Here is a 20599-nt window from a genome sequence, read left to right as displayed (position 1 = left end):
CATTAGAACTAGAAAAACTTTAGGTAATTTTTTATTTTTTATTGTTTATCTATGCCGTAATAAACAAAAATATCGGATGCACCCAAGTTGATCGGGACGTCAAAACATATCAATTTTTTTTGGGGGGGAGGGGGTGGATGGGGATTGTGTTGGAAGAAGTTCTTTTTGTTTTCTACCCGAAGTCTGATATTCACTTTAGGACTCAACTAATCCTAATTTTTTTATGTTGTGTATTGTTGGGAATTGTTGCAAATAGTTTAAGGAAGTAGTGTTTCAAACTTGGTGTCATTTGAAGGTGAATTCAAGTGGTTTCAGATCCGAATTCGAGATTGAAACCAACAGAAAGTTCGTCATTGTCTGAACCCAAACACCTCCATAATCGCGAAGGTTTACTAGATACCACAATAGTAAAGATTCAGGTTCTCAGGATCCCGAACTTCTTAGCGCTATAGCGAAAGAGAGGATTTTATGCGATAGCAAAGTTCTTATAAGGTCCATTCAATATTAATGCTTATGTTAATCTATCTCTTATTTTATTTGCACAAGAATCGTATATCGGAGTATAAAACACTTTTTAGCAAAGACGATATTATTTTCAAAACTCAAATTAAAATCTCTAATTAAGTATAGTATTAATGAATACTTACTGCCCCACAAAGACCACCCCACATAAACCCTTGATTGTGGGGGAGAGAGAGGAGTGATTAAAGAAAGAAAACTATAACCACCATAGGAGGTGGTATTGCGGATAAGGCTGTTCCTTTCATAATCAGAAGCCTCGAGTTCAAATTTTGGATATGAAAAAATTCTTGGTAGGGAACGCTTTCTCCGGATGGGGCCCTACGCAGCGCGAATCCGAATATAGTCAGGCTCCAATGCGAGTACTAGACAGAAAATAAAAAAATAAAAAAAAACAGATAAAGCACATAAAACAAAGCACATAAAACAAAGTCTTTCCATAAAGTCAATATTTCATTGGTTATTGCCATGTAATTCCATTTTTCCACTTGTAAACCATTCCATTGTCTTCTCTTTCTCTCTCTCTTTCTTGCTTGATATTGTACCGACATTGTTCCTAGCAAATGGGGTTTCTCTAACTAACCGTACAATCACAAGACAGCTTAATTTCCTTCTACTACTACTACTACTGCTACTACAAAGTACAACTATTACTTCTCTAGGTACAACACTTTTTCTTCTTTTTTCAAGAATATTCACTTTTCTCTATTATGGCTGCTGTAAAAATTTGTTCTTTCTCTAACTGAATGTTTTTTTTTTTTTTTTATATAATTTACTTTTATGGTGTTTGTGTGTTGTTTGGTTCTTTGCAACTCACCATTTTTGTGATCTTTGTCTGATTATCTTGTAGTTTTATTTATTTCTGTAGGAAATATTTGTTGGTGATTTATGTTTCCTTATGTTGTTTTTGTTAAGATTTTTTTTGGAAAAATGACGAAGAAAAGATAAAACTAGTTTTCCTTATTGTTTTTTTTTTTTTTTTTTGTGGCTTAATAGTCAAATGAAAAAGTCTTTTTTTTTTTTTTTTCCTATTGCAAGTTTTCAACTTCTTTTTTTATTCTTGGGTATGCCATTCTACTTGGAATTCTCCCTTCTTTTTTTTTTCAAGAATATTGACTTTTTTCTACTATGGCTGGTGAAAAACATTGTTCTTTATGTTGTACCATTTCTGGTTAAAATTCAAGATTGGTTGTATATTTTGATTTTACTTGTATGGTGTTTGTGTTTTTTTTTTTTTTTTGTTCTTTGCCACATGCCATTTTTGTGATCTTTGTCTGATTATCTTATTGTTATTGCTTATTTCTATGAGAAATTTTGTTCTGGTGATTTTTTTATGTGGGTTTATTTAAATTTTCCTCTTTTTTAGCTTTTCTTTCCATTCAATAATGAAGAAAAGATAAAACTTGTTTTCAAGAGTTTTTTAACTTAGCACCGAGAGTGTAGCTTAGTGGTCAATTTAAGTGATGTTGAGAACTATGAGGCCTTAGGTTTAAATTTTTGAGGTGGTTTCTTCTTATCTGTCCAACAAGCCTTCGTGGATAGTTACTTGGTACCTGTGGCAGGTACCAATAAAATTCAAGTTGTGCGCAAACTGTCCCGGACACCATATTTTTAAAAAAAGATTTTTTTTTCCAATTGCAAGTTTTCCAAGTTCTTTTTTTTTTTTTTTCCTTTTTGTTTATTTCAAGATAAGATTGTTGAATTTTATTATATTGTGAATTTTGGATTTTTGGGTTAAGTTTTAGAACTTCTCTTATATTATATCTTGAGGCTCTATTTTCAAGGCAACTTATGAAATATTATTTGCTTTTGAGGTTGCATCTATATAATCATGCATACTACTGGTGGAAATCCTGTTGCAACATTGTACACTACTCCTTGGTGGGGTAATGGACTTGTGTCTCAATCTGTGGGATATGTTGAGCCTTTTGGACAATTGAAATCTGCATCTGTGGAGCAACAGCAGCCTAAGGGGAATCCAACTGAGTTCACTATTCTCTCTGGTACTACTTTCTTCTTCAATTAATCCATCTTTTTATGCAATTTATAGGATCTATATTCTTTTATTAGTTTGAAGAGGAGCCTAGGAGCAACAATAAAGTTGTTTCCGCGGTTTAGAGCTGTGGAGTCAGCCACTGATGCTTGTGTCAGAGTAGGCTGCCCACTTAGGGTGGGGCCCTTCACGGGACCCCGCGTGAACACGCGATGCTTCATGCATCAAGCTTTCCTTTTTTGTTTGTCTTATTTTTACTTGGCATGCTAGGACGTGCTTCATTGTTTTGGGTTAATACAAACTTAATGTTTCATTTTAAGAGTTTGTGTGGGCAAGAAATCAACACATGATATGAGGGTTGTGATAAATTACAAAAATGGTCCCTTATGTCTAGTGATAGGTTCAAAGTAAAAACATAATACTACAACAACAACATACCCAGTTGGATCCCACAACGTGATGTCTGTGGAGGGTAAAGTGTACGCAGACCTTACCCCCACCTTGGAAGGTAGGGAGGTTGTTTCCGAAAGACCCTCGGCTCAAAAGAAAACAAGGGAAACAAGGGAAAAGAGTTAGATACGGCAAAGTAACAACATAATACCTAGTATATTTTCACAAGTGGGCTCTAGGAAGGGTGGGGGTATGCAGACCTTACCCCTACCTTTAGGGGATAGAGAGGCTGTTTCCGATAGACTCTTGGCTCGAGAAAACGTTTTCAGAGTAGTCCCTTAAATATACTTCTGAGTAGTTTTGGTCCTTTAACAACAACAACAACATATCCAATGTAGTCCCACAAGTGGGTTCTGGGGAGGGTAGAGTGTACGCAGACCTTACCCCTACTTTCCCTACTTTGAGAGGTAGAGAGGCTGTTTCCGATAGACCCTCGACTCAAGATAAGCAATGCTGCCTTATAAGAATGACCTTCTTATTTAAGTTTGGATAAAATAAGCACTTCTGGTCTCCGTTGAGTATTTTAGCAAACCCTGTTGGGTAGATTTGAGAACTGTGGCAAAAAAAGAAGATTTAATTAGAAACACTAAGAAAGTCTCATCAAATCCTAGAAACCGCAACACAAAAAACTGCACAAGACACCAAAAATAGACACAAAATAACAGAAATTGCACTTCAAAAAGTATCACCAGACTCTAGAAAATAGATTAAAAATAGAAATAAACTGCAAAATCTACCCTCCAAATATGAGCTCTCGCCAAATCCTGTTTTTCCACAGTTCTTGTCAAATCTAATAGACAAAAAACTGGTAGTCTTTTGATTTTGGCCTTCTGATTAGTGAAACGCTTTACCTGATTAAAAAATAAAAACTGGTAGTGCTTTTGCAATCATCAATTCACAAGCTCAACTATTATGAAAATAACAATAAGCCAAAACTTTTGGTAGGATTGACTAAAAACATTTCCTAGTCAAGTGTAGATCTGATGTACTGATATATTCCTTTGACCACCTTAAAAGGAGAAACATTAGGAGTTTTTTAATGGACTTACAAGTCCAAGATCAAAAAGAATATCTTGTTTGGAAGTTGGAAAAGGTTCTTGAAAAATGTGGCATAATTATGTCTCTATCTCCATACTTGGATAATCTGAGTCTATATTCCTCAGTGCTACTAATGAGCTTGCAATTATCCATCTTGATTTTCTCCACATATTCTTCTCACCGGGAACATAAGAAACAACTGAAGTGAAGAGATATACTTAATGTCTAGCAACCAGAAAGAAAACAACTTGTGATGGCCTCTATTAGATGTTCCGTTATGCAGATATTTTCAAAGTTTTATTGCGTCTTGTTGGAAATGATGCCGTTTTACGTTCATGTGCCAACACTTGTTGGAACTTAGCATATAAGATTGGTGGTGGATTATTGGTCTAGGTCTGAGACATGAAAGTTACTTCTGAATGCTTATGATCCTATTCTTGTATACTCTGGTGAAATCACAGAGACAGAATAAAAAAAACACTGGAGGAGGAAAAGATAAAGAAAAGCAGAAAAATATTAGTATTTGTATGTGTTTTCTTTCTCATGAACATAATCATGGAATATCATAAGCAATTTACATGTTAACAAGAGAATTAATTCCATTTGATCTCTTGAGTTCGTAAATCTCAGCCATTGTGTGTTTTTGTTTTCTCATTTTCCTTTAGAGTCGATGCGCTTTTCCATCTCTAGTTCTATTTAAGGGAATTCGCATTTTGTTGAATTATTTTACCGTTTGGGAGATTTATTCTATTGACATTTATGTAGTATCTCCTTCAGGTAAATGCAAATCATCAGCAAACGGGCAAAATATTTCGAACAGTCAGGCTAATAACTCTGTTCACTTAGCTAATATGGACTACCGAGGTCACTTTGAGCTAGGATTTGGTCAGCCCCTGGTAAATTTTTTCATCATGAAAGCCCATAAATATTCGATAAATCTCAATTTCTGTGTTTATTTGATGTGCTTTTAAATGGTGCAGATTTCTGCAAAATATCCTTATGGTGAGCAATGCGTTGGGCTATTTTCAGCTTACGGTCCTCATCTTTCGGTACTACTTCTTTCTGATAGAATATCTTTCCGATCACTTGAGTTATGTGGGTTTGGTGATTTATTCGTTCTTTGGAATTAGTTAAATATTCCTAAAAATTAAATAACAGTGTTACTATTTACATTTCTGCAATGTTGTTGCATAACTTACTATAAATTTGGAAAGAAATTTGCTCCCAAATTGTCAAACCGAAGGATATTGCTAATTTATTGGAACTACAGGTGAGATCCTCTAATTATTCGCTAATGACCATTACCGGATCTCCTCTTGCCTGTGTGCTAGTGAACCTCAAAGTATTTTCTTTGTCCAGACAATATTGTCCTTGTTCGTTGGTGACCTCTTCCTCAGTGCCCAGTGAGCTCTCTACTTAAGATTCATATTTTTGCAATTGTTTGTGGGAAAATGATCATGTTTTGCATTATGTGTCACAGATGCTGAATATTCAGCTAGTAAGCTTGTCCTGTTGATGGTATTATATTACTCTTATGAAGAATTAACCTAAATAGTCGCCCACCAACCATTTAAAGTAAAAATAGCCGGTGGAGGTATAATATATGTATAATCCATGTATAATGTGTGTATAATTGTATGTAGTTAACGTATAATCTATGTATACCGGCTAATAAAAGTAAACAGTAAATCTGACCGGCTATTTGTGTAAGGATCCCTACTCTAAGGATCCCTATTCTTATATACACTTTTCAAAGTCTTCAAAGTACAACATGTTCTGTCACTGTGATTCTGATTTTGAACAAAGATCAAAGTTATACAAAAGGCAACCAAGTTCTTTTGCTAAATTATCATTTCTATAATTAAAAGAGTATAACATGTTGTGTCATAACCTTAGAATGCTTAGCTGATTGCTTTTTATAATACCATTTGAGAAAGTGCCAAAAGGATAAAATGTCTCTGGAGGAAAGTTTTAGAAGTTCTTGAGAACACTGGAAGGGTAACTCGTCAACAGATCGAACTTACTTTCCTGGATTAATTCAGAGGATCGTCTTTCAGTACTAGCAGCTTCAAATATTAGCCACAATTATGAATGAAAAGTTGGAACCTGAAATGTTTTGAATTGATGCATAACACTGGAATATATGCAGTAAAAGAAAACACGTCTACTGTAAAATGCCATAGAGCATGTATCTCGGTAATATAGTTGGGCACTTGTAGTGTAATTTATTCTTTACTATCTTGTGTTGCATTTCTGGAGATCTTCCGTACTCTATATATTGTACTAGACTCCTTCAAGCCGAATGATTTCGAGGCTCTGATATTAATATAATTTTGCTTCACAAATTTTGCAGGGCCGCATTATGCTACCGTTGAATTTGGCATCTGATGAGGGTCCAATATTTGTAAATGCCAAGCAGTATCATGGGATACTGAGGCGTCGAAAGTTCCGGGCTAAGGAAATGGAGAAAAAGGCTCTTAAACCACGCAAGGTAAAGTTTTATTCTATGATCATGGACAGTTGATCTACATATCATCTTGATATTCTTTTTTATCTTCATCAAGTCTTTTTACTTTTAAGACCACCACGGATAATATGCTTGATATTCATAAATATCAAAGGAAGTTTTTAATTGATGAGCAGTTTCTGGATTCTGAAACAAAAAATTTACCCAAGAGTTACCCCTCCCTTATCCTGCCATTTTGCTTTACGTTACAGTCATTCCCATTCACAGGCCTGTGGGTAGTAGTGTGGGACAAAATTCTTTGTCAAAATGGTCAGATGTTTATTTTGTGTATGTTTTTCAACGTAGTCCCTTATGTTTGAGGAGGGTAAGTTCAAAATAGTCCCTTAAGTATGCACTTTAACAGTTTTTGTCCTTCAAGTTTGCCAAAAGATAACACGTTTAGTATCCGTGAAATATTTACCGAACTCTGTCTATTAGATTTGTTGGGAACTATGAAAAACAAGGAACTTAGCAGGAACTCACATTTAGAGTTACAATTTTTGCAGTTCTTGCTATTTTGTATTTATTTCTAGAGTCTGGTGCCGCTTTTGAGGTGTAATTTCTGCTATTTCTATTATATTTTTTTTAGTGTCTAGAGCAGTTTTTTGTGTTGCATATTTTAGGATTTGATGAGACTTTGTTGGTATTTATGGTTAAATCTCTTTTTCAACTGTTTCCATCAAATCTAACGAACATAAATTGTTAAATATTTAACGGAGACTAAATGTATTAACTTTTGACAAACTTAAAGGGCCAAAATTGTCCAGTGCATACTTAATGGACTATTTTGAACTTACTCTCAGACATAAGGGACCATTTTTGTCATTTTCTCCTCTAATTCTTGACCACATTCCTTGTCAATGCTGTGATTGCTAAGTTTGCGTTCATAGATGACATTCAGATGGCTTAATTCTTGCAGCCATACTTGCACCTCTCTCGCCATCTCCATGCTTTGCGCCGACCTAGGGGCTGTGGTGGCCGCTTCTTGAACACGAGGAACGTGAACGGAACTATGAAGGGTGGAAAAACCACCGATACATTCAAGGCGGGTGACGTTCGAAATTTTTACCCCACCGGGTCCCAAAACTCTGAATTGCTGCAGTCTGACAGCAGCAATATGAGCTCACCAAAAGAAACAAATGGCAGCAGGTTCTGCGATTCGTCCGGGGTTACTAACATGTGCTCTAGGGGAAATCTTGATCCTTTTTCGTTCCAGAACCTGAGGCCCCCTCAGGATCCTCAGGTTCAGGCAATACCAGACATGATAAATACCGGACACGGTATTTGCATGGCCGGTAAGTGGTTTTGCACAGCAAATAGCTGTTGCAACCTCAAAGTATGATAGCCTCGGCTTCCATGCTGCAACCTAATGCATTTAGTTGCTTGCAATGGCGGATCATCCTTGGCTATCATGGGCAGTTCATCCTTGGCTTGGCATTAACGCAGCTGCCTCTACTATCTTTCTATTGCTAACGAGCAACGTGGATGGTAAGAGGCGCTAAAGCCTTAATGCTACTTTAATTTTCAGCACTTTGTAAGATAAATAAACTTGTTTTGGGTAAGATGATGATGACCCTGTTGATCGGGTCTGTGATGTTGCAGTGTGTTTGGATTCCTGTTGTAATGTTGGTTTGTAAAAATACAGTTATGTGTGATTGAACTTGATCCAGATAATGTGCAATTTGGGTGTGTTTTCAGACAGGGACAAGTTTATGTTTATACAGTATTTTGTACATTGGAAGTGCAGATTCTTTTTGAAATGATTGCAACTGTCATGTCATCCATTGTTGCCTTCTCATCATGCATTTTGAAGAACATAATCTTTGACAAATCATGTGAGCTTTTATATCTTTTGTTGACTTGCCATTCATCTAGGATGGTTAGAACTGTTCATCGCACTTGTTTGTCTGTTTCCTTTTATTTTATCAACCTGACATGTTGTCCCAGAACTAGAATAGTAGATGGGATGGCCAGTTATCACTTTGCTATTAGGGGTCGTTTGGTAGGAGGATAAGTTATCCCATGTAGATGGGATTGTAATCCCACCCTTTGTGGGATTACTAATCTCATCTTATCCCACCTTTTATCCTATCTACATGGGATTGGATGGGATATCAAAAAAGTTATTTCACCAACCAAACATAGGATTAATTTCAATCTCATTGGATTAATAATCTAGCCCATCCTATCCCTCCTACCAAACAACCCCTAAAGCTATATATGTTATGAAATAATATTAAAAATACACGACAACAAGAAATATAGCCAAAGAAGCTGCGGGTAGAAAGAGATAATTTATTGCTCTTTACATTGGTGTGTACAAATAAACTTAATTGACTTCCTATTTATAGACTAAAGGAAGCTGCTGCGAGTTAGAAGTTGTTGGCAGGCTTAAAAGTTGTTGGCAGGCTGACTGCTTGATTGCAAGCCTGAGGAAGTTGCTACAAGTTTTTTCAGGAAGCTGCTGGCAAGTTGTCTGCTTGAGCTACACTTGCAAGCTATCTGTTTGAACTGCTTGCAAGCCGTCTGCTTGATTGTAAGCTTATCCAATTGACTTAGTATTTGAATTGACATCCATAGTACGGTGTATTTATAATAATATTCAGTTTTTTCAAACTATTTAACCGTGCTAGCAAACTTCAGACAAAACGTTAGGTATTGCTTGCAACATTGATTTGGTTGCTGCAAAGTTGAACAAAACTTGGAAACGCTGCTTTATCCCCTGAACCAACTTTAGACGTGGGATCTGCCAACTTGAGTTATTTGAGTTCGAAATTAAGTTTGGTAGTTCAAACTTCATATATACAAATCTCAAGTCGGGGATTGACAAGCTTAACTTTACACGTAACATTTGAAGGTCGAACTGCATAAATGAAATGTCAATTTCAGACCTACGTGTTTGAAGCCCAACTTCAGACTTTGTGTGTGTGAAGTTTTTGAAATTATAATAATAACGAAGAAGTGGAAAAAATAATTGTAACTATTCGACTATCAAACAAACTTAATTTGTAATGAGTCTATTTTTTTTTTTAATATAACAAAAATGAGAGTATTTTATTACTATGTAACAATGAATTTCACACTACAATACAACTAAAATAAATGCTCCCTCCGGATCAAAATAAGCGTTCACTTAGCCATTTTTTCTTGGTCAAAAAAAGTGTCCACTTATTAAATCAAGAAATAATTAACCTTATCTTTTCAGATTTGCCCCTATTAAGTGTTATGTGATCAAATTTCAATGACTCTTTAATTAGGAGTAGTTTAATCAATTTACATTTTTTTTCTTTGGAATGAGTAGTTTCTTAAGGGGTGTGCAAATGGCTAAGGGTGTGTTCGGTATGGAGGAAAATGTTTTCCTGAAAAATGTGTTCTTGGAAAATAAGTGAATTTCTACTTATTTTCTCATGTTCGTTTGGGTAGCAGAAAATAAGTAAATTTTTTACTTATATTCTCATGTTCGTTTGGTTGGTAGAAAATATTTTAAGGAAAATACCCACCCAAGCCCCACAACTCCTCCCTAACCCCGCACGCCCACAACTTTTTTTTTTTTTTTTGAATTTTCTAAACCACTACATCCCTCCCCCCACGTGGACCCATACCACACCAACCCTCACAACCCACCCACCCCAAAAAAATTTTTGTTTGAAGTTTTAAAATGTTCTTTTCTTGGTTTTCTACACCACCACAATGCCCCCCCCCCCCCCCCCCGCCCCCGCACCCCACAAAAAAATTCTTTTTTTTTTTTAAAAGTTACTTTTTTCTGATTTTTACACCCTCCCAACCCCCACGACCCCACCACCCCCTCCAATAACCACGCAATCAATTTTTTTAATTTTTTAATAAGGGTAAAATTAAATAGGAATTAGAAAATTCGGGAGCAGATAGGGGGTGCGTGGGGGGGGGGGGGGGGCTGTGAGAGTAGAGAATCAAAAAAAAAACTTTTAAAAAAAATTAATTATTTTGGAGGGGTTGGTGGGGTGTTGGGAGGGGTGTGGTAGTGGGGGTGCGTGGGTGAAAAAAATAAAAAAAGAAACTTTTAAAACTTTTTTCAAGAAAAAAGAAAAAAAAATTAGGGGTGGGGGAAGTGGTTGGGGGTGGGTTGAGTGGGGAGGGATGTGATGGTGTAAAAACCCAAAAGAAAAATTAAAAAAAAAAATGGGAGGGGTGGGGGTAGGGTGCAGCGTGGGGGAGTGGTGCATGGGTTGCGGGAGTGGTTGGGGGTGGTGGGGTGGTGCATGGTTGCGGAAGTGGTTAGGGTTTGATAGTTGGGGCATGGGGTGAGGGGTGGGTGGTGCAAAAAATTTTTTAAAAAAAAATTTGTTTTTTTCAAAACAAAATTAATTTTTTTTTTTTTTGGGGGGGGGGGGGGGGAAGGGTGGTGGTGCGTGGTGGGGTGGTTGGGGGTGGTTTGAGTGGTTGGTGGAATGCACTTGTGGATTTATTTTCGCTACTTTTATTGGGGAAGTCATTTTTTCCATTTTTGAGGAACTTGTTTTCGTAAAGAAAATATTTTTCAAATTTTTTGACCAAATCAACATGAGAAAATTGAAAAATATTTTTCTTCATACCGAACATACTCTAAGTAAACTCTTTTTTTTTAGCCGGAGGAAGTAGTAATAAATTTTATGCAGTACAATGCGGTAAAAATCTATATGTACTTGTTGTATACCATCAAAACAATAAATGCAATATTAGTATCTTTCATACCTCACATTAATCACTTAACCAAGATCAAGTGACACACATTTTCACTTTCATTTTTAACTGTTAAGATTATTCTCTCTCTAAATAAAAAAAGTGTTCCCTTAGCCATTTACATACCCTTTAAAAAAATACTAACTCTTAAAAAAAAGTAAGTAATTTGACTAAACTACCCCTAATTAAATAGGTATTGCCATTGGTCACATAACACTTAATAGGGAAAAATCTGAAAAATTAAAGTTAATTTTCTCTTGATTAGATAAGTGACCAACTCTTTTTTACCCAAGAAAAAAATGCTAAGTGGACACTCTTTTTAATCAGGTGGGAGTATTAATTTAATTTATTATAATCATCAAGTGCAAATAAGTATTTTTACACTGTGTAAACAACCATTAAATAAAATCATACATGAATTGCGGTGAAATAGATATAATTCGTCCACGGATCAAGATCTTAGCTTCGAGTTTTTAGAATGAATTTTTTTTTTTATAATAAGCGTTTGCCTCTTTAGTAGACGAATTTAGATTAATCGAGACCTTAAAACTGCTATCAAACACTAGATGAAAAAAGATAAAACATATCCGCATCGAATATTTATATCAAACCAATATGTCAAACACTAAATGGAAAAAGACAAAACATACCCGCATCGAATATCATATCAAACTAATATATCATGTTAAACATCCGGTGCGGATAAGTATTTATCAAACCCCCCATAAAGTGGTCTTATCCACCAAAATCCATTAAATGAAACCTCTATCTTTTTATCTATTTTTGTTTCTTCACTGAAAATTCTTCTCAATAAAAAATGGCTGCTTGTTCCTTCTCTACATCTTCTTCTACTTCACTTCATCTCTTCACTCAAAAGCACATTTCCTTAACCACTAAAAACACCCATTTCATCAACTTCAAGATTAACTCTATAAAACCAACAAAACTCAAACCCCATTTCACCATTTCTCCTCTTTTCAATCAGTCTTCAATCCATTTTTCTACTTTTGCTGTATCTGATGATGAAGTTTCATTTTCGCCCGAAAAAGAAATTCAAGAAAGAGATGAAGGTATGTATTGTATTGCTAAAATAGATAATTAGTGTGCTTAAATCCTTATATCAGGTAATTTAGTCAAACAGTGTATTTGTACATACATGCAGTTATCCTGTGTAATCACACAGGTGGAGTCTGGAGAGGTTAGAATGTACGCAGACTTTACCTGTACCTCTAAAAATATGCTATAAAATGAAAATGGATAATTAGTGGGCTTAAATCGTTATATCATGTAATTTAGTCAAACAATGTATTTGTGTTAAGAAATTCAATATTAACTCCCCATTACCCCATTTCTTCTCTTTTATCTACTTTCAATTGGTCGTCAATCATGTTTTTCTACTTTTGCTGTGCCTGATGAAGTTGCATTATGGCCCGAAGACGAAGAAATTCAAGAAGATGAAGAGAAAGAAGAAGAAGGAGATGGAGTTGTTGAAGATGGAAGAATGTATGTGGGGAATTTGCCATTTTCAATGACACCTTCACAATTGTCTGAAATCTTTGCTGAAGCTGGTACAGTTGCTAATGTTGAGGTCTGTTTTTGAGGCTTTTGTTTGCTTTGCTTTGATTCTTTTTTTTTTTTTTTTTTTTTTTTTGGAATTTCTATTTGTTTTCCTTTCCCATTCTTGAATCTTATGCAACAAAATATTGTGATATGTGTGTAAGACATCAAAAACATGCCTTGTTGGATAAGGTTATCTAGTACATGTGCTGGTACAGAGGCCTACTATTTACTGTAATTTTAGTAAATTTTTACATATAAATTTATATTCCGCATCGAAAGTTTGTGGTTCATTTGAAACTGCACCCCCCCCCCCCCCCCCGCCACCCCGCCACCCAAAGTTATAGTGCTCCATCTGAACTCTGTGTTGGTAGGAGATAGCAGGTATCCTGTGAAATTAGTTAGAGCGTGCAAGTTGGCTCGGACACCAGGAGATATCAACTACCTTGTAGAATTAGTCGAAGTGTGTACAAGCTAGCCCGGACACCACAGTTATAAAAAAAAGGTCCATACAAAATTTGGACTAATTCCTAAATTTAAAACTTATTGACCCATCTCAACATGTTTGGGTTAATACTATAGACAAATTAATTAGTTAGAACAAACACTACATGGGAAATGGAGTTCAATTAGATTTAGGTTAGGGCACTAAGGCTTTTACCAAATGAGCTCATCCATGTGCTTCAAGCCTGAATATCCATTAGAGTTACTTAGAGGCTATAAAAAGGTGTCACATTGCTCTCTTGAGGGAGCATATTTGACTATTGCAAACCAGAATTAGACTTTTTACATTCTTCTTCAAGATCAACCAATGTACAACCTTATGTACATCATGCTTTGTTTGGGAGATAAGCCACTTTGGCCCTCGAGTTGAGGAAACAAGAAGGAAGGATCAAGAGCAGTTGTGCATCTTCATCACTTTGAAGTGTTGCAACTCTTCTTGATGATTACATTACTAGAAGATCCACATCATCCTATATTTGAGTAATACTCTGCGTCCAGGATCAGAGCTATATAGAGCCACAGGGGTTCAATTGAATCCCCTTCATTAAAACGTATACTGCTTAAATAGGATAAAAAACGAGTTTTTGTTGTTGCATATAAACTGTTGGATCCCCTTGATATAATGGAAGATTCTAGTGTAGTATTAAAGGGGGTTCAAAAGTTGATTTAGGTCACAGGTCCAAATCCAAATTATTGAGCCGAGGGTCTATCGGAAACAACCTCTCTATCTTTAGAAGGTAGAGGTAAGGTTTGCGTACACTCTACCCTCCCCACACCCCACCTGGTGGGATTATACTGGGTATGTTGTTGTTGTTGTCATCCAAATCCAGACTATGACATTCTAGTATTTTCTTAAATCCCCTTGCATAAATTCCTGGCTTCACCACTAGCTATGCAACCTTTGAATTGCAGAAAACAAGTTAGAGACGAGGTTCATTGGATACACATAGTTGTACTCACAAGCTTAATAATACAATGTATTTTCTGATAATTGTTGTTTTGTGATTTAAGTTGGTTATTCCCATACTCGCAATTTGTCAAAAACAATGTAATCTAATATTGATCATTGCGACGGGTAAGATAATGTCACTTGAGCTGGCTTTTGGTATGACTCAAGATGCTTTTTTCTGAAAAATATTTTCTTTGGAAACGGTTTTTACCTTGAAACATTACAAAAATTATCTTTCGGAATACTATTGGACAAAAAAATAGGTGGTGTATGGTAGTGATAGAAGTTGTAAATAGAGTGCTCTTGCTGATAATTATTTTAACCTTTACGAATCAGCAATAAAACTCCTAGCACGAGTAATCAAACATTGATCTGTTGAGATTGACAAGACTGATGCTGATGAGGTACTCCAATCTTCAAAATCATTTGGAATAACGTATAGGCTTTTTTATCTTCATTTCGAAGAAAAATGGTTAGATAAGGTGGATTATTATTGTAACTGAATTTTACGATTGATTTAATGTACATAGCTGCAGTTGAGATATGGTTCATGATTTCTAAGTAGCTATCATAGTTGTACATAAGTTCAATTTGACAGATGTCCTATATTTTTCTTTTGGAATATAAGATACAGTGAAACTCATGTTTTTTTTCTTCTTCAATGGATTTACAGGTCGTTTATGACAGAGTTACAGATAGAAGTCGTGGATTTGCATTTGTTACAATGGCAAGTGTTGAAGAAGCAAAGGAGGCAATTCGGTTATTTGATGGAGCTGTAAGTTTATCAGTTTGCTCATCATTTACTAGCAATGCCTCTTTTCTTGTAAATATGATTCAGATTTTGTGTTAGCTACCATCTTGAACTAATGTCTCTGGTCTAATAAGCAAACAGCAATATGATTATCTAAATAGTGGGTTCTATTACCTATGCATCTCTTCAGAAATGTATTTTATCCCATCACTTTCCTACTCCCTCGATTCGTAATCTAGAAAATAAGTCAAGTTACTTGCTACAACAGGTAAAAGTGGCGGTGTATAAAACTTAAACTCTTTTGTAAACATATAGCTGCAAGATGGAGTTCTTCTTTGTGCAATATGTACCATGAGTCCTCTCTATTTCCTAGTGTCTTTAACTTCTATGAGGCAAAATCCCTTTCTTCTTCTTTTTCTTCTTCTTCTTTTTTTTTTTTTTTTTTTTTTTCTTTTTTCTCGTATTTCTTAGGTAGAAAAAGTGGTGAATAATTTTTTGATAGTCAAGTTTCAGCCAAACTAGTTATTGGGCTGTGTAAGACATTTGAATAGACTATTGATAGCTAAGTTTCACAAAGCTAACAATTGGGCCGTGTAAGGCATTTTACTTCAATTTTACAGAGTGCCTGATGTTCACAGCTTGATAATTCATAGAAGAGATTATAACCTCTTCTTGTTATTCTGGCATATCAGATGGTTATAGCATTCTATTGATGCACGAATTCGCATGATGTTTCCTTGACGCCTAGGAAAATCTTAAACTGAGAACACAAACTGTTTCACATGATACTGAAAGCAAATAGATAATCCAATTAATACCTTGCGAAGACCAAAAGGTTCAATATCTGCATGCTGGATGATCATAAATGTGGAAACATGTAACTTGGCTTCAACTTAATAAAGTCTGTATATATATCGGTCAATGAAGTGAGTTGAGAACCATGAGGTCTCAGGTTCAAATCCCAGCAGAGACAAAAACACTAGGTGATTTCTTCCCATCTGCTATAGTCTTGGTGGACAAAGTTACATGATACCTGCTGCTGGTGGGAGGTGGCAGGTATCCCGTGGAATTAGTCGAGGTGCGCGCAAGCTGGCCCGAACACCACGGTTATAAAAAAGAAAAAGTCACTACAAAAGTTTGAAGTATTGTGTATTGTCTATTGTGAACAATTTGTTTGTCATGTTGATTTACTCAAAAGGTTATTGATGTCTTCTTTGTCTTACATATCCTCTCCTTTATCTTTTCCTTGCTTTGTGGTAAAATGTTTAACAGCAAGTTGGAGGTCGTACGGTCAAAGTGAACTTCCCTGAAGTTCCAAGAGGAGGTGAAAGGGAAGTAATGAGTGCAAAGATAAGAAGCACATATCAAGGTTTTGTAGATAGCCCTCACAAACTATACGTTGCGAATCTTAGCTGGAACCTCACTTCTCAAGGTCTGAAAGACGCTTTCGCCGACCAGCCTGGATTCTTGAGTGCAAAAGTCATCTATGACAGGGCCTCGGGAAGATCTCGAGGTTTTGGGTTCATCACATTTTCTTCAGCTGAAGCAATGAATGCCGCACTCGATACCATGAATGAAGTGGTAAGGATAAGTAGGGATGAAGTATTTGTGGACCTTTTGGCCTATGTTGCTCGGACTCTCCAAAACTGTTGCCGCATCCATGTCAGATCCTCAAAAAGCACTATTTTTAGAGGATCCGACACTCACCCATCAACATTTTTGAAGATTCTGAGCAGTAGGGGTGTCAAATGGGCGGGTTGGGCTGGATTTGGACAGGTCAAAATGGGCTGAGTTAATAAATGGGTGGGTCAATTACTTGAGCTGGAATGGGTTGGGCTAAAAGGGCTTAAAAGCGGGTCATATCCCAACCCGTCCAATTCTTACTAAGTCTTAAATTTCTTTGTTTGTTCTGTTATAATTTTTTAAGTACCTAATAAGTATATATAACATATCAAACAAAAAAAGATTGAAATTATTTTGACAAGGTTTCTATGGGTTAATTTGGGCTGCATATGAGCCCAATTTTTAGATGGGTTGGGCTGAGCAATAAATGGGCGGGTTAATGACCCGCCCGAACTTGATCGGGCTGGACGGGTTATGCTTCCATAGGCTAATTTTGGCACCTGTAGGCATACCTTTGTTTCTAACATTCTAATAATGCAATTAGGATCTTGAAGGACGGCCGTTGCGACTAAATGTGGCTGGGCAGAGAGCTCCGGCATCTTCTCCACCAGTAGTCGAAACAAGTCCTGAAAATGATTCCGAGGACGATGAAATTCTTTCTAGTCTCAGCTCATAAGATCATCGAGATTCATTACAGATTTGGCGATTTGGAGAAATGTAGAGTTTTATATGCGACAGATACATGCATTTTCCAGCTTATGTAAACTTGATGCTGGTCAGCTGTGTTGCTAGTTGCCTGTACATTTCTTGCAAAAATTCCATAGTTAAAAGATGTATTTTGATTGTAGTATAACTCAACACTAGAATCAATAGCGATAACTCTTTGTAAAATGCACAATGCTCATGTATTCTACTATTTGTTCCTCCCTTTACTAGAAGCTTAAAATTATCTCAGCAAATTATAGTAATTGTAAATCATACTTTTACACAAATGTTTCTGCTCATTTTGTATTTTTAAGCTTCTAGTAGTTCAAACTTCTGATTAGTGGTGAAGTTTGAACTAACACAATTAAATTTAGACCATTGGTCTGAAATTTAAATTACTAGAACTAAACTTTAGTGTAGCGGTCAAAAGTTTGAACTTATTAGAACTAAACTTCAAACCAGTGGTCAGAAGTTTGAACTACTAGAACAAAATTTTAACAAATAGTCAAAAGTTTGAATTATGAGAACTAAATTTCAAATACTTGCATTGTGGGAGGTCACAAGGATCAAATTGATCACCGTAGACCGCAGTTATCAAAAAGAAAAAAAGAACTTCAGACCATTAAATCAAAATGTCAAGAAACATCAATTTAGAAAACCCAACATAAACAAGAAAAAGAATAGCTCAAATCTGCCACATTCCACAGAAAAAATATACTCTAAATACATCAATAATTACAAAAAAAAATCCCCAAGTATTTCTGTAAATAACACATGGACCCATCCAACTTACTCTTCCCACATTTAAAAAAAATTCCAAAAGACACAAATAATAATCATGGCTAAATTAATAAAATATAAAACGTAGAATATTAAAAAAAAAAAAAAAAAAAAAGGGTCCAACCAACTAAATCAAAGACCTTTGACCATCTCATTACTTCCATGGCTGAATAGAAAGAACCACCACCAATATGATGATAAGCAAAAGAATAATAGCAAAACAAGTCCATTTTCTTGTATTCTTTTGGTGTTTTCTTGCCACTTGTAATTGTTGAGCACCCCCTCTAACAAATGAATTAGCCCTATTCACATGGCTCTCAATATCATCAAGTTGTTCTCCTTGAGATTCCACTAAAACAGCCATGTCCAAAAATACTTGGTGAAGTTCTTTTAAATTTCTCTCTAATTCCTTAACAGCTTCATGCCTTTCTTGAATTTCCATTACTGTGTCCATCACTTGTCCTCTTCCTTGTTCTTGTATTGCCTTTTGCAGGAATGTCTCACTTTGACCTGTGGAGACAAAAACAAGTTAAAAATTTTTAGTAATATTATGACTCGTTTGTTGACTTGACTCGATGAGTTAAAATGCTAAATGATCCATCAAATTATTGGGTGTAAAGTGGGTGAAAATAGTATAGTTTGACATTCCATTTGGATGAATTTTACTCATTTTGATCTATTTGTAACTTTATTTGGTTTCCACCCAATATCAAATATTCGCTTTTGGAGCCTGGTTAATCCGCATTTGCATCGAAAAGTCCTATTTAGGGGTAAAATGCTTCTTGCTAAAAACAACTCTATTCCCGAGATTTGCACCTCAGACCTTTGGTTAATGATGGAGCCACGTACAATAAATATCGTCCAAAAACTATATTTTGCATATAAAGAATTATATCAAGTATATAAATAAAAAATTATATCTTGAACATCCTTAAAGATTTTCTGGCGTCGCCACTAAGGTAGGTATACTTAGCGCCCACCACAACCGGGGCGGTACTCGTTTTGACCTATTTGTAACTGACCCATGTAATTTGTACTCCCTACATGTGCTTTTAGAGGGTCAAATTGTCTAATTTTTGGCATGAATTTTAATATACAGTCTTCTGAATTTGTTAAATTGAAGTCTACATACTTAAAAACTACATAAAAATACAAAATCATACTACCTTCGTCCCAGTTTATGTGACAATATTTCCTTTTTAGTTAGTCTAAAAAAGAATAATGTTTTTCTATATTAATTTAACATTAAAATTTTCATTATACTAATGAGATAATTTATAGGAACACAAAACTTATGCCTTATTTTGGACCATAAATTTCAAAAGTTTTCCTTTCATTCTTAATTTTCGTATCCAGTCAAACATCTCCATATAAATTGAGACAGAAGAGGTAATAATTAACAATTTTAAAATATTTTATGAAAAAATTGCAGAAACAAAAATAACTCAAACATTTACCTGTAGATATGAGTGTATCAAGAACTTCTTCATCAGGTTTTTCTCCAGTAACAGTATAATACCTTCTTTCAACCGTTTCTCTATATTCACTTGCCATTTTTTGCCTCAACTCATTAAACTGATTCATAGACTCTTGTAATTTCTTCCTCAATCCATTAACAACCGAAGTTCTCGTCCTATCGGACGAACTCCCCGGGCCACACCCGGGGAGACTCTGATTCGAAGCGTTGGACCTATCCAACGCTTCGAGTCTGACTTTAATAAACTTTGCCTTTTTTAAAGCCATTGAAACGTCTTCGTCCATTTTGGATCGTAGATCCTTAACAGCTTTTGCATTGTGAAGAGTCTTGCTTTTTTCGTTGGAAGTTTGGAGTTGAGAGAAGAGTTTTTCCAGGTTTTTTAGCTCGTCTTTAATGACTTCTACATCTTCAAAGAACTTATCAAGATTGACTCCACCAGTGGTGTCGCCCATCTCGATGTCTTGTAGTGGTGGTGGTGGTGGTGGTGGTGATGATTGATCGTTTTCTCTGAAACGAGAAAACGATCCTGAAAAAAGATCATTCATGTTTCGATATTATGATATTTGGTAAAACTAGAACAATAAGAGGAAATAAGAAAGATATGTTATGGAGAGAAAAAGTTAAATTATGGTTTATAGTATTTGGTAAAATTGGAACAATAAGGAGGTTTTGTAAAGGGGAAGGAAAATAATACGCGGGTTTGAGAAATATTGAAGACGTGGTGGGAATATAATGGAAGGCTGCTGGAAGAGGAGAGACTAGTCAAATAGGTCGTCTGATTCAACTAACTACAAACTAGACTTGGCAAAAATAAGGAAGAGAAAAGTCAAAGAAAAAGCAAATACGAGACCCGAATTCAAGTTAATTCTAATCAACTTTTAGAATATAAAATACTACTACTATTATGTTATTGAAATATAGAGAAGGAATGGTAAAGATTCTTATTCTCGAGAAGGTGTATTAATGTAGTAAGGAGTCTGCTGTCTATTTATATAGGAGAAGAAAACCTTATTTTCCGAGAGAAGGTACTGCGTCTCAAATTATTTCTC

The 20599-nt window shown here is 35.6% G+C and overlaps 3 protein-coding genes across 6 annotated transcripts; 2 read left to right on the top strand and 1 right to left on the bottom strand.

Annotated features, from left to right (window-relative positions):
* Positions 1–915: 915 nt before the first annotated feature.
* On the top strand, positions 916–8207 carry LOC132625937 (nuclear transcription factor Y subunit A-10-like). 3 transcript variants are annotated; one of them, XM_060340596.1, is made up of 6 exons: positions 916–1181; positions 2334–2522; positions 4778–4896; positions 4981–5049; positions 6354–6491; positions 7426–8207. In XM_060340596.1, the coding sequence occupies exons 2-6, from the start codon at positions 2351–2353 to the stop codon at positions 7846–7848; spliced, it is 921 nt and encodes a 306-aa protein (XP_060196579.1). In that variant the 5' UTR covers positions 916–1181; positions 2334–2350; the 3' UTR covers positions 7849–8207. The 3 variants fall into 3 exon arrangements, with proteins under 3 accessions (XP_060196579.1, XP_060196577.1, XP_060196578.1); XM_060340594.1 differs by having other exon boundaries at positions 934–1181; positions 4766–4896; XM_060340595.1 differs by lacking the exon at positions 916–1181 and having other exon boundaries at positions 1230–2522; positions 4766–4896.
* A 3715-nt stretch (positions 8208–11922) lies between these two features.
* On the top strand, positions 11923–17537 carry LOC132625935 (33 kDa ribonucleoprotein, chloroplastic-like). Of its 2 annotated transcripts, none has more exons than XM_060340592.1 (5): positions 11923–12274; positions 12641–12792; positions 14888–14989; positions 16238–16546; positions 17133–17537. In XM_060340592.1, exons 1-5 carry the CDS (start codon positions 12022–12024, stop codon positions 17262–17264), a joined length of 948 nt encoding a protein of 315 aa, XP_060196575.1. In that variant the 5' UTR covers positions 11923–12021; the 3' UTR covers positions 17265–17537. The 2 variants fall into 2 exon arrangements, with proteins under 2 accessions (XP_060196575.1, XP_060196574.1); XM_060340591.1 differs by having other exon boundaries at positions 11925–12274; positions 12623–12792.
* Positions 17538–17974: 437 nt separating this feature from the next.
* Positions 17975–20377, bottom strand: LOC132625936 (syntaxin-121-like). The gene is made up of 2 exons (XM_060340593.1): positions 19531–20377; positions 17975–18583 (listed from the first exon to the last, which is right to left on the bottom strand). The coding sequence occupies exons 1-2, from the start codon at positions 20093–20095 to the stop codon at positions 18228–18230; spliced, it is 921 nt and encodes a 306-aa protein (XP_060196576.1). The 5' UTR covers positions 20096–20377; the 3' UTR covers positions 17975–18227.
* Positions 20378–20599: the final 222 nt, after the last annotated feature.

Source organism: Lycium barbarum, chromosome 2, assembly GCF_019175385.1.
Source record: "Lycium barbarum isolate Lr01 chromosome 2, ASM1917538v2, whole genome shotgun sequence".
NCBI lineage: Eukaryota > Viridiplantae > Streptophyta > Magnoliopsida > Solanales > Solanaceae > Lycium > Lycium barbarum.
Note: the sequence above shows the minus strand (reverse complement) of the source record. Positions and strands in the feature narration are given on the sequence as shown.

Bases quoted from the DNA above. Each gene is read 5' to 3' on its own strand.
- LOC132625937 (XM_060340594.1), top strand. From the start codon at position 2,351: ATGCATACTACTGGTGGAAATCCTGTTGCAACATTGTACACTACTCCT. The intron at 4,897-4,980 runs GTAAATTTTTTC...TAAATGGTGCAG, and splicing joins TAGGATTTGGTCAGCCCCTG to ATTTCTGCAAAATATCCTTA. The intron at 6,492-7,425 runs GTAAAGTTTTAT...TAATTCTTGCAG, and splicing joins AGGCTCTTAAACCACGCAAG to CCATACTTGCACCTCTCTCG.
- LOC132625935 (XM_060340591.1), top strand. From the start codon at position 12,022: ATGGCTGCTTGTTCCTTCTCTACATCTTCTTCTACTTCACTTCATCTC. The intron at 12,793-14,887 runs GTCTGTTTTTGA...ATGGATTTACAG, and splicing joins GTACAGTTGCTAATGTTGAG to GTCGTTTATGACAGAGTTAC. The intron at 16,547-17,132 runs GTAAGGATAAGT...TAATGCAATTAG, and splicing joins TCGATACCATGAATGAAGTG to GATCTTGAAGGACGGCCGTT.
- LOC132625936 (XM_060340593.1), bottom strand. From the start codon at position 20,095: ATGAATGATCTTTTTTCAGGATCGTTTTCTCGTTTCAGAGAAAACGAT. The intron at 18,584-19,530 runs GTAAATGTTTGA...TTGTCTCCACAG, and splicing joins TGATACACTCATATCTACAG to GTCAAAGTGAGACATTCCTG.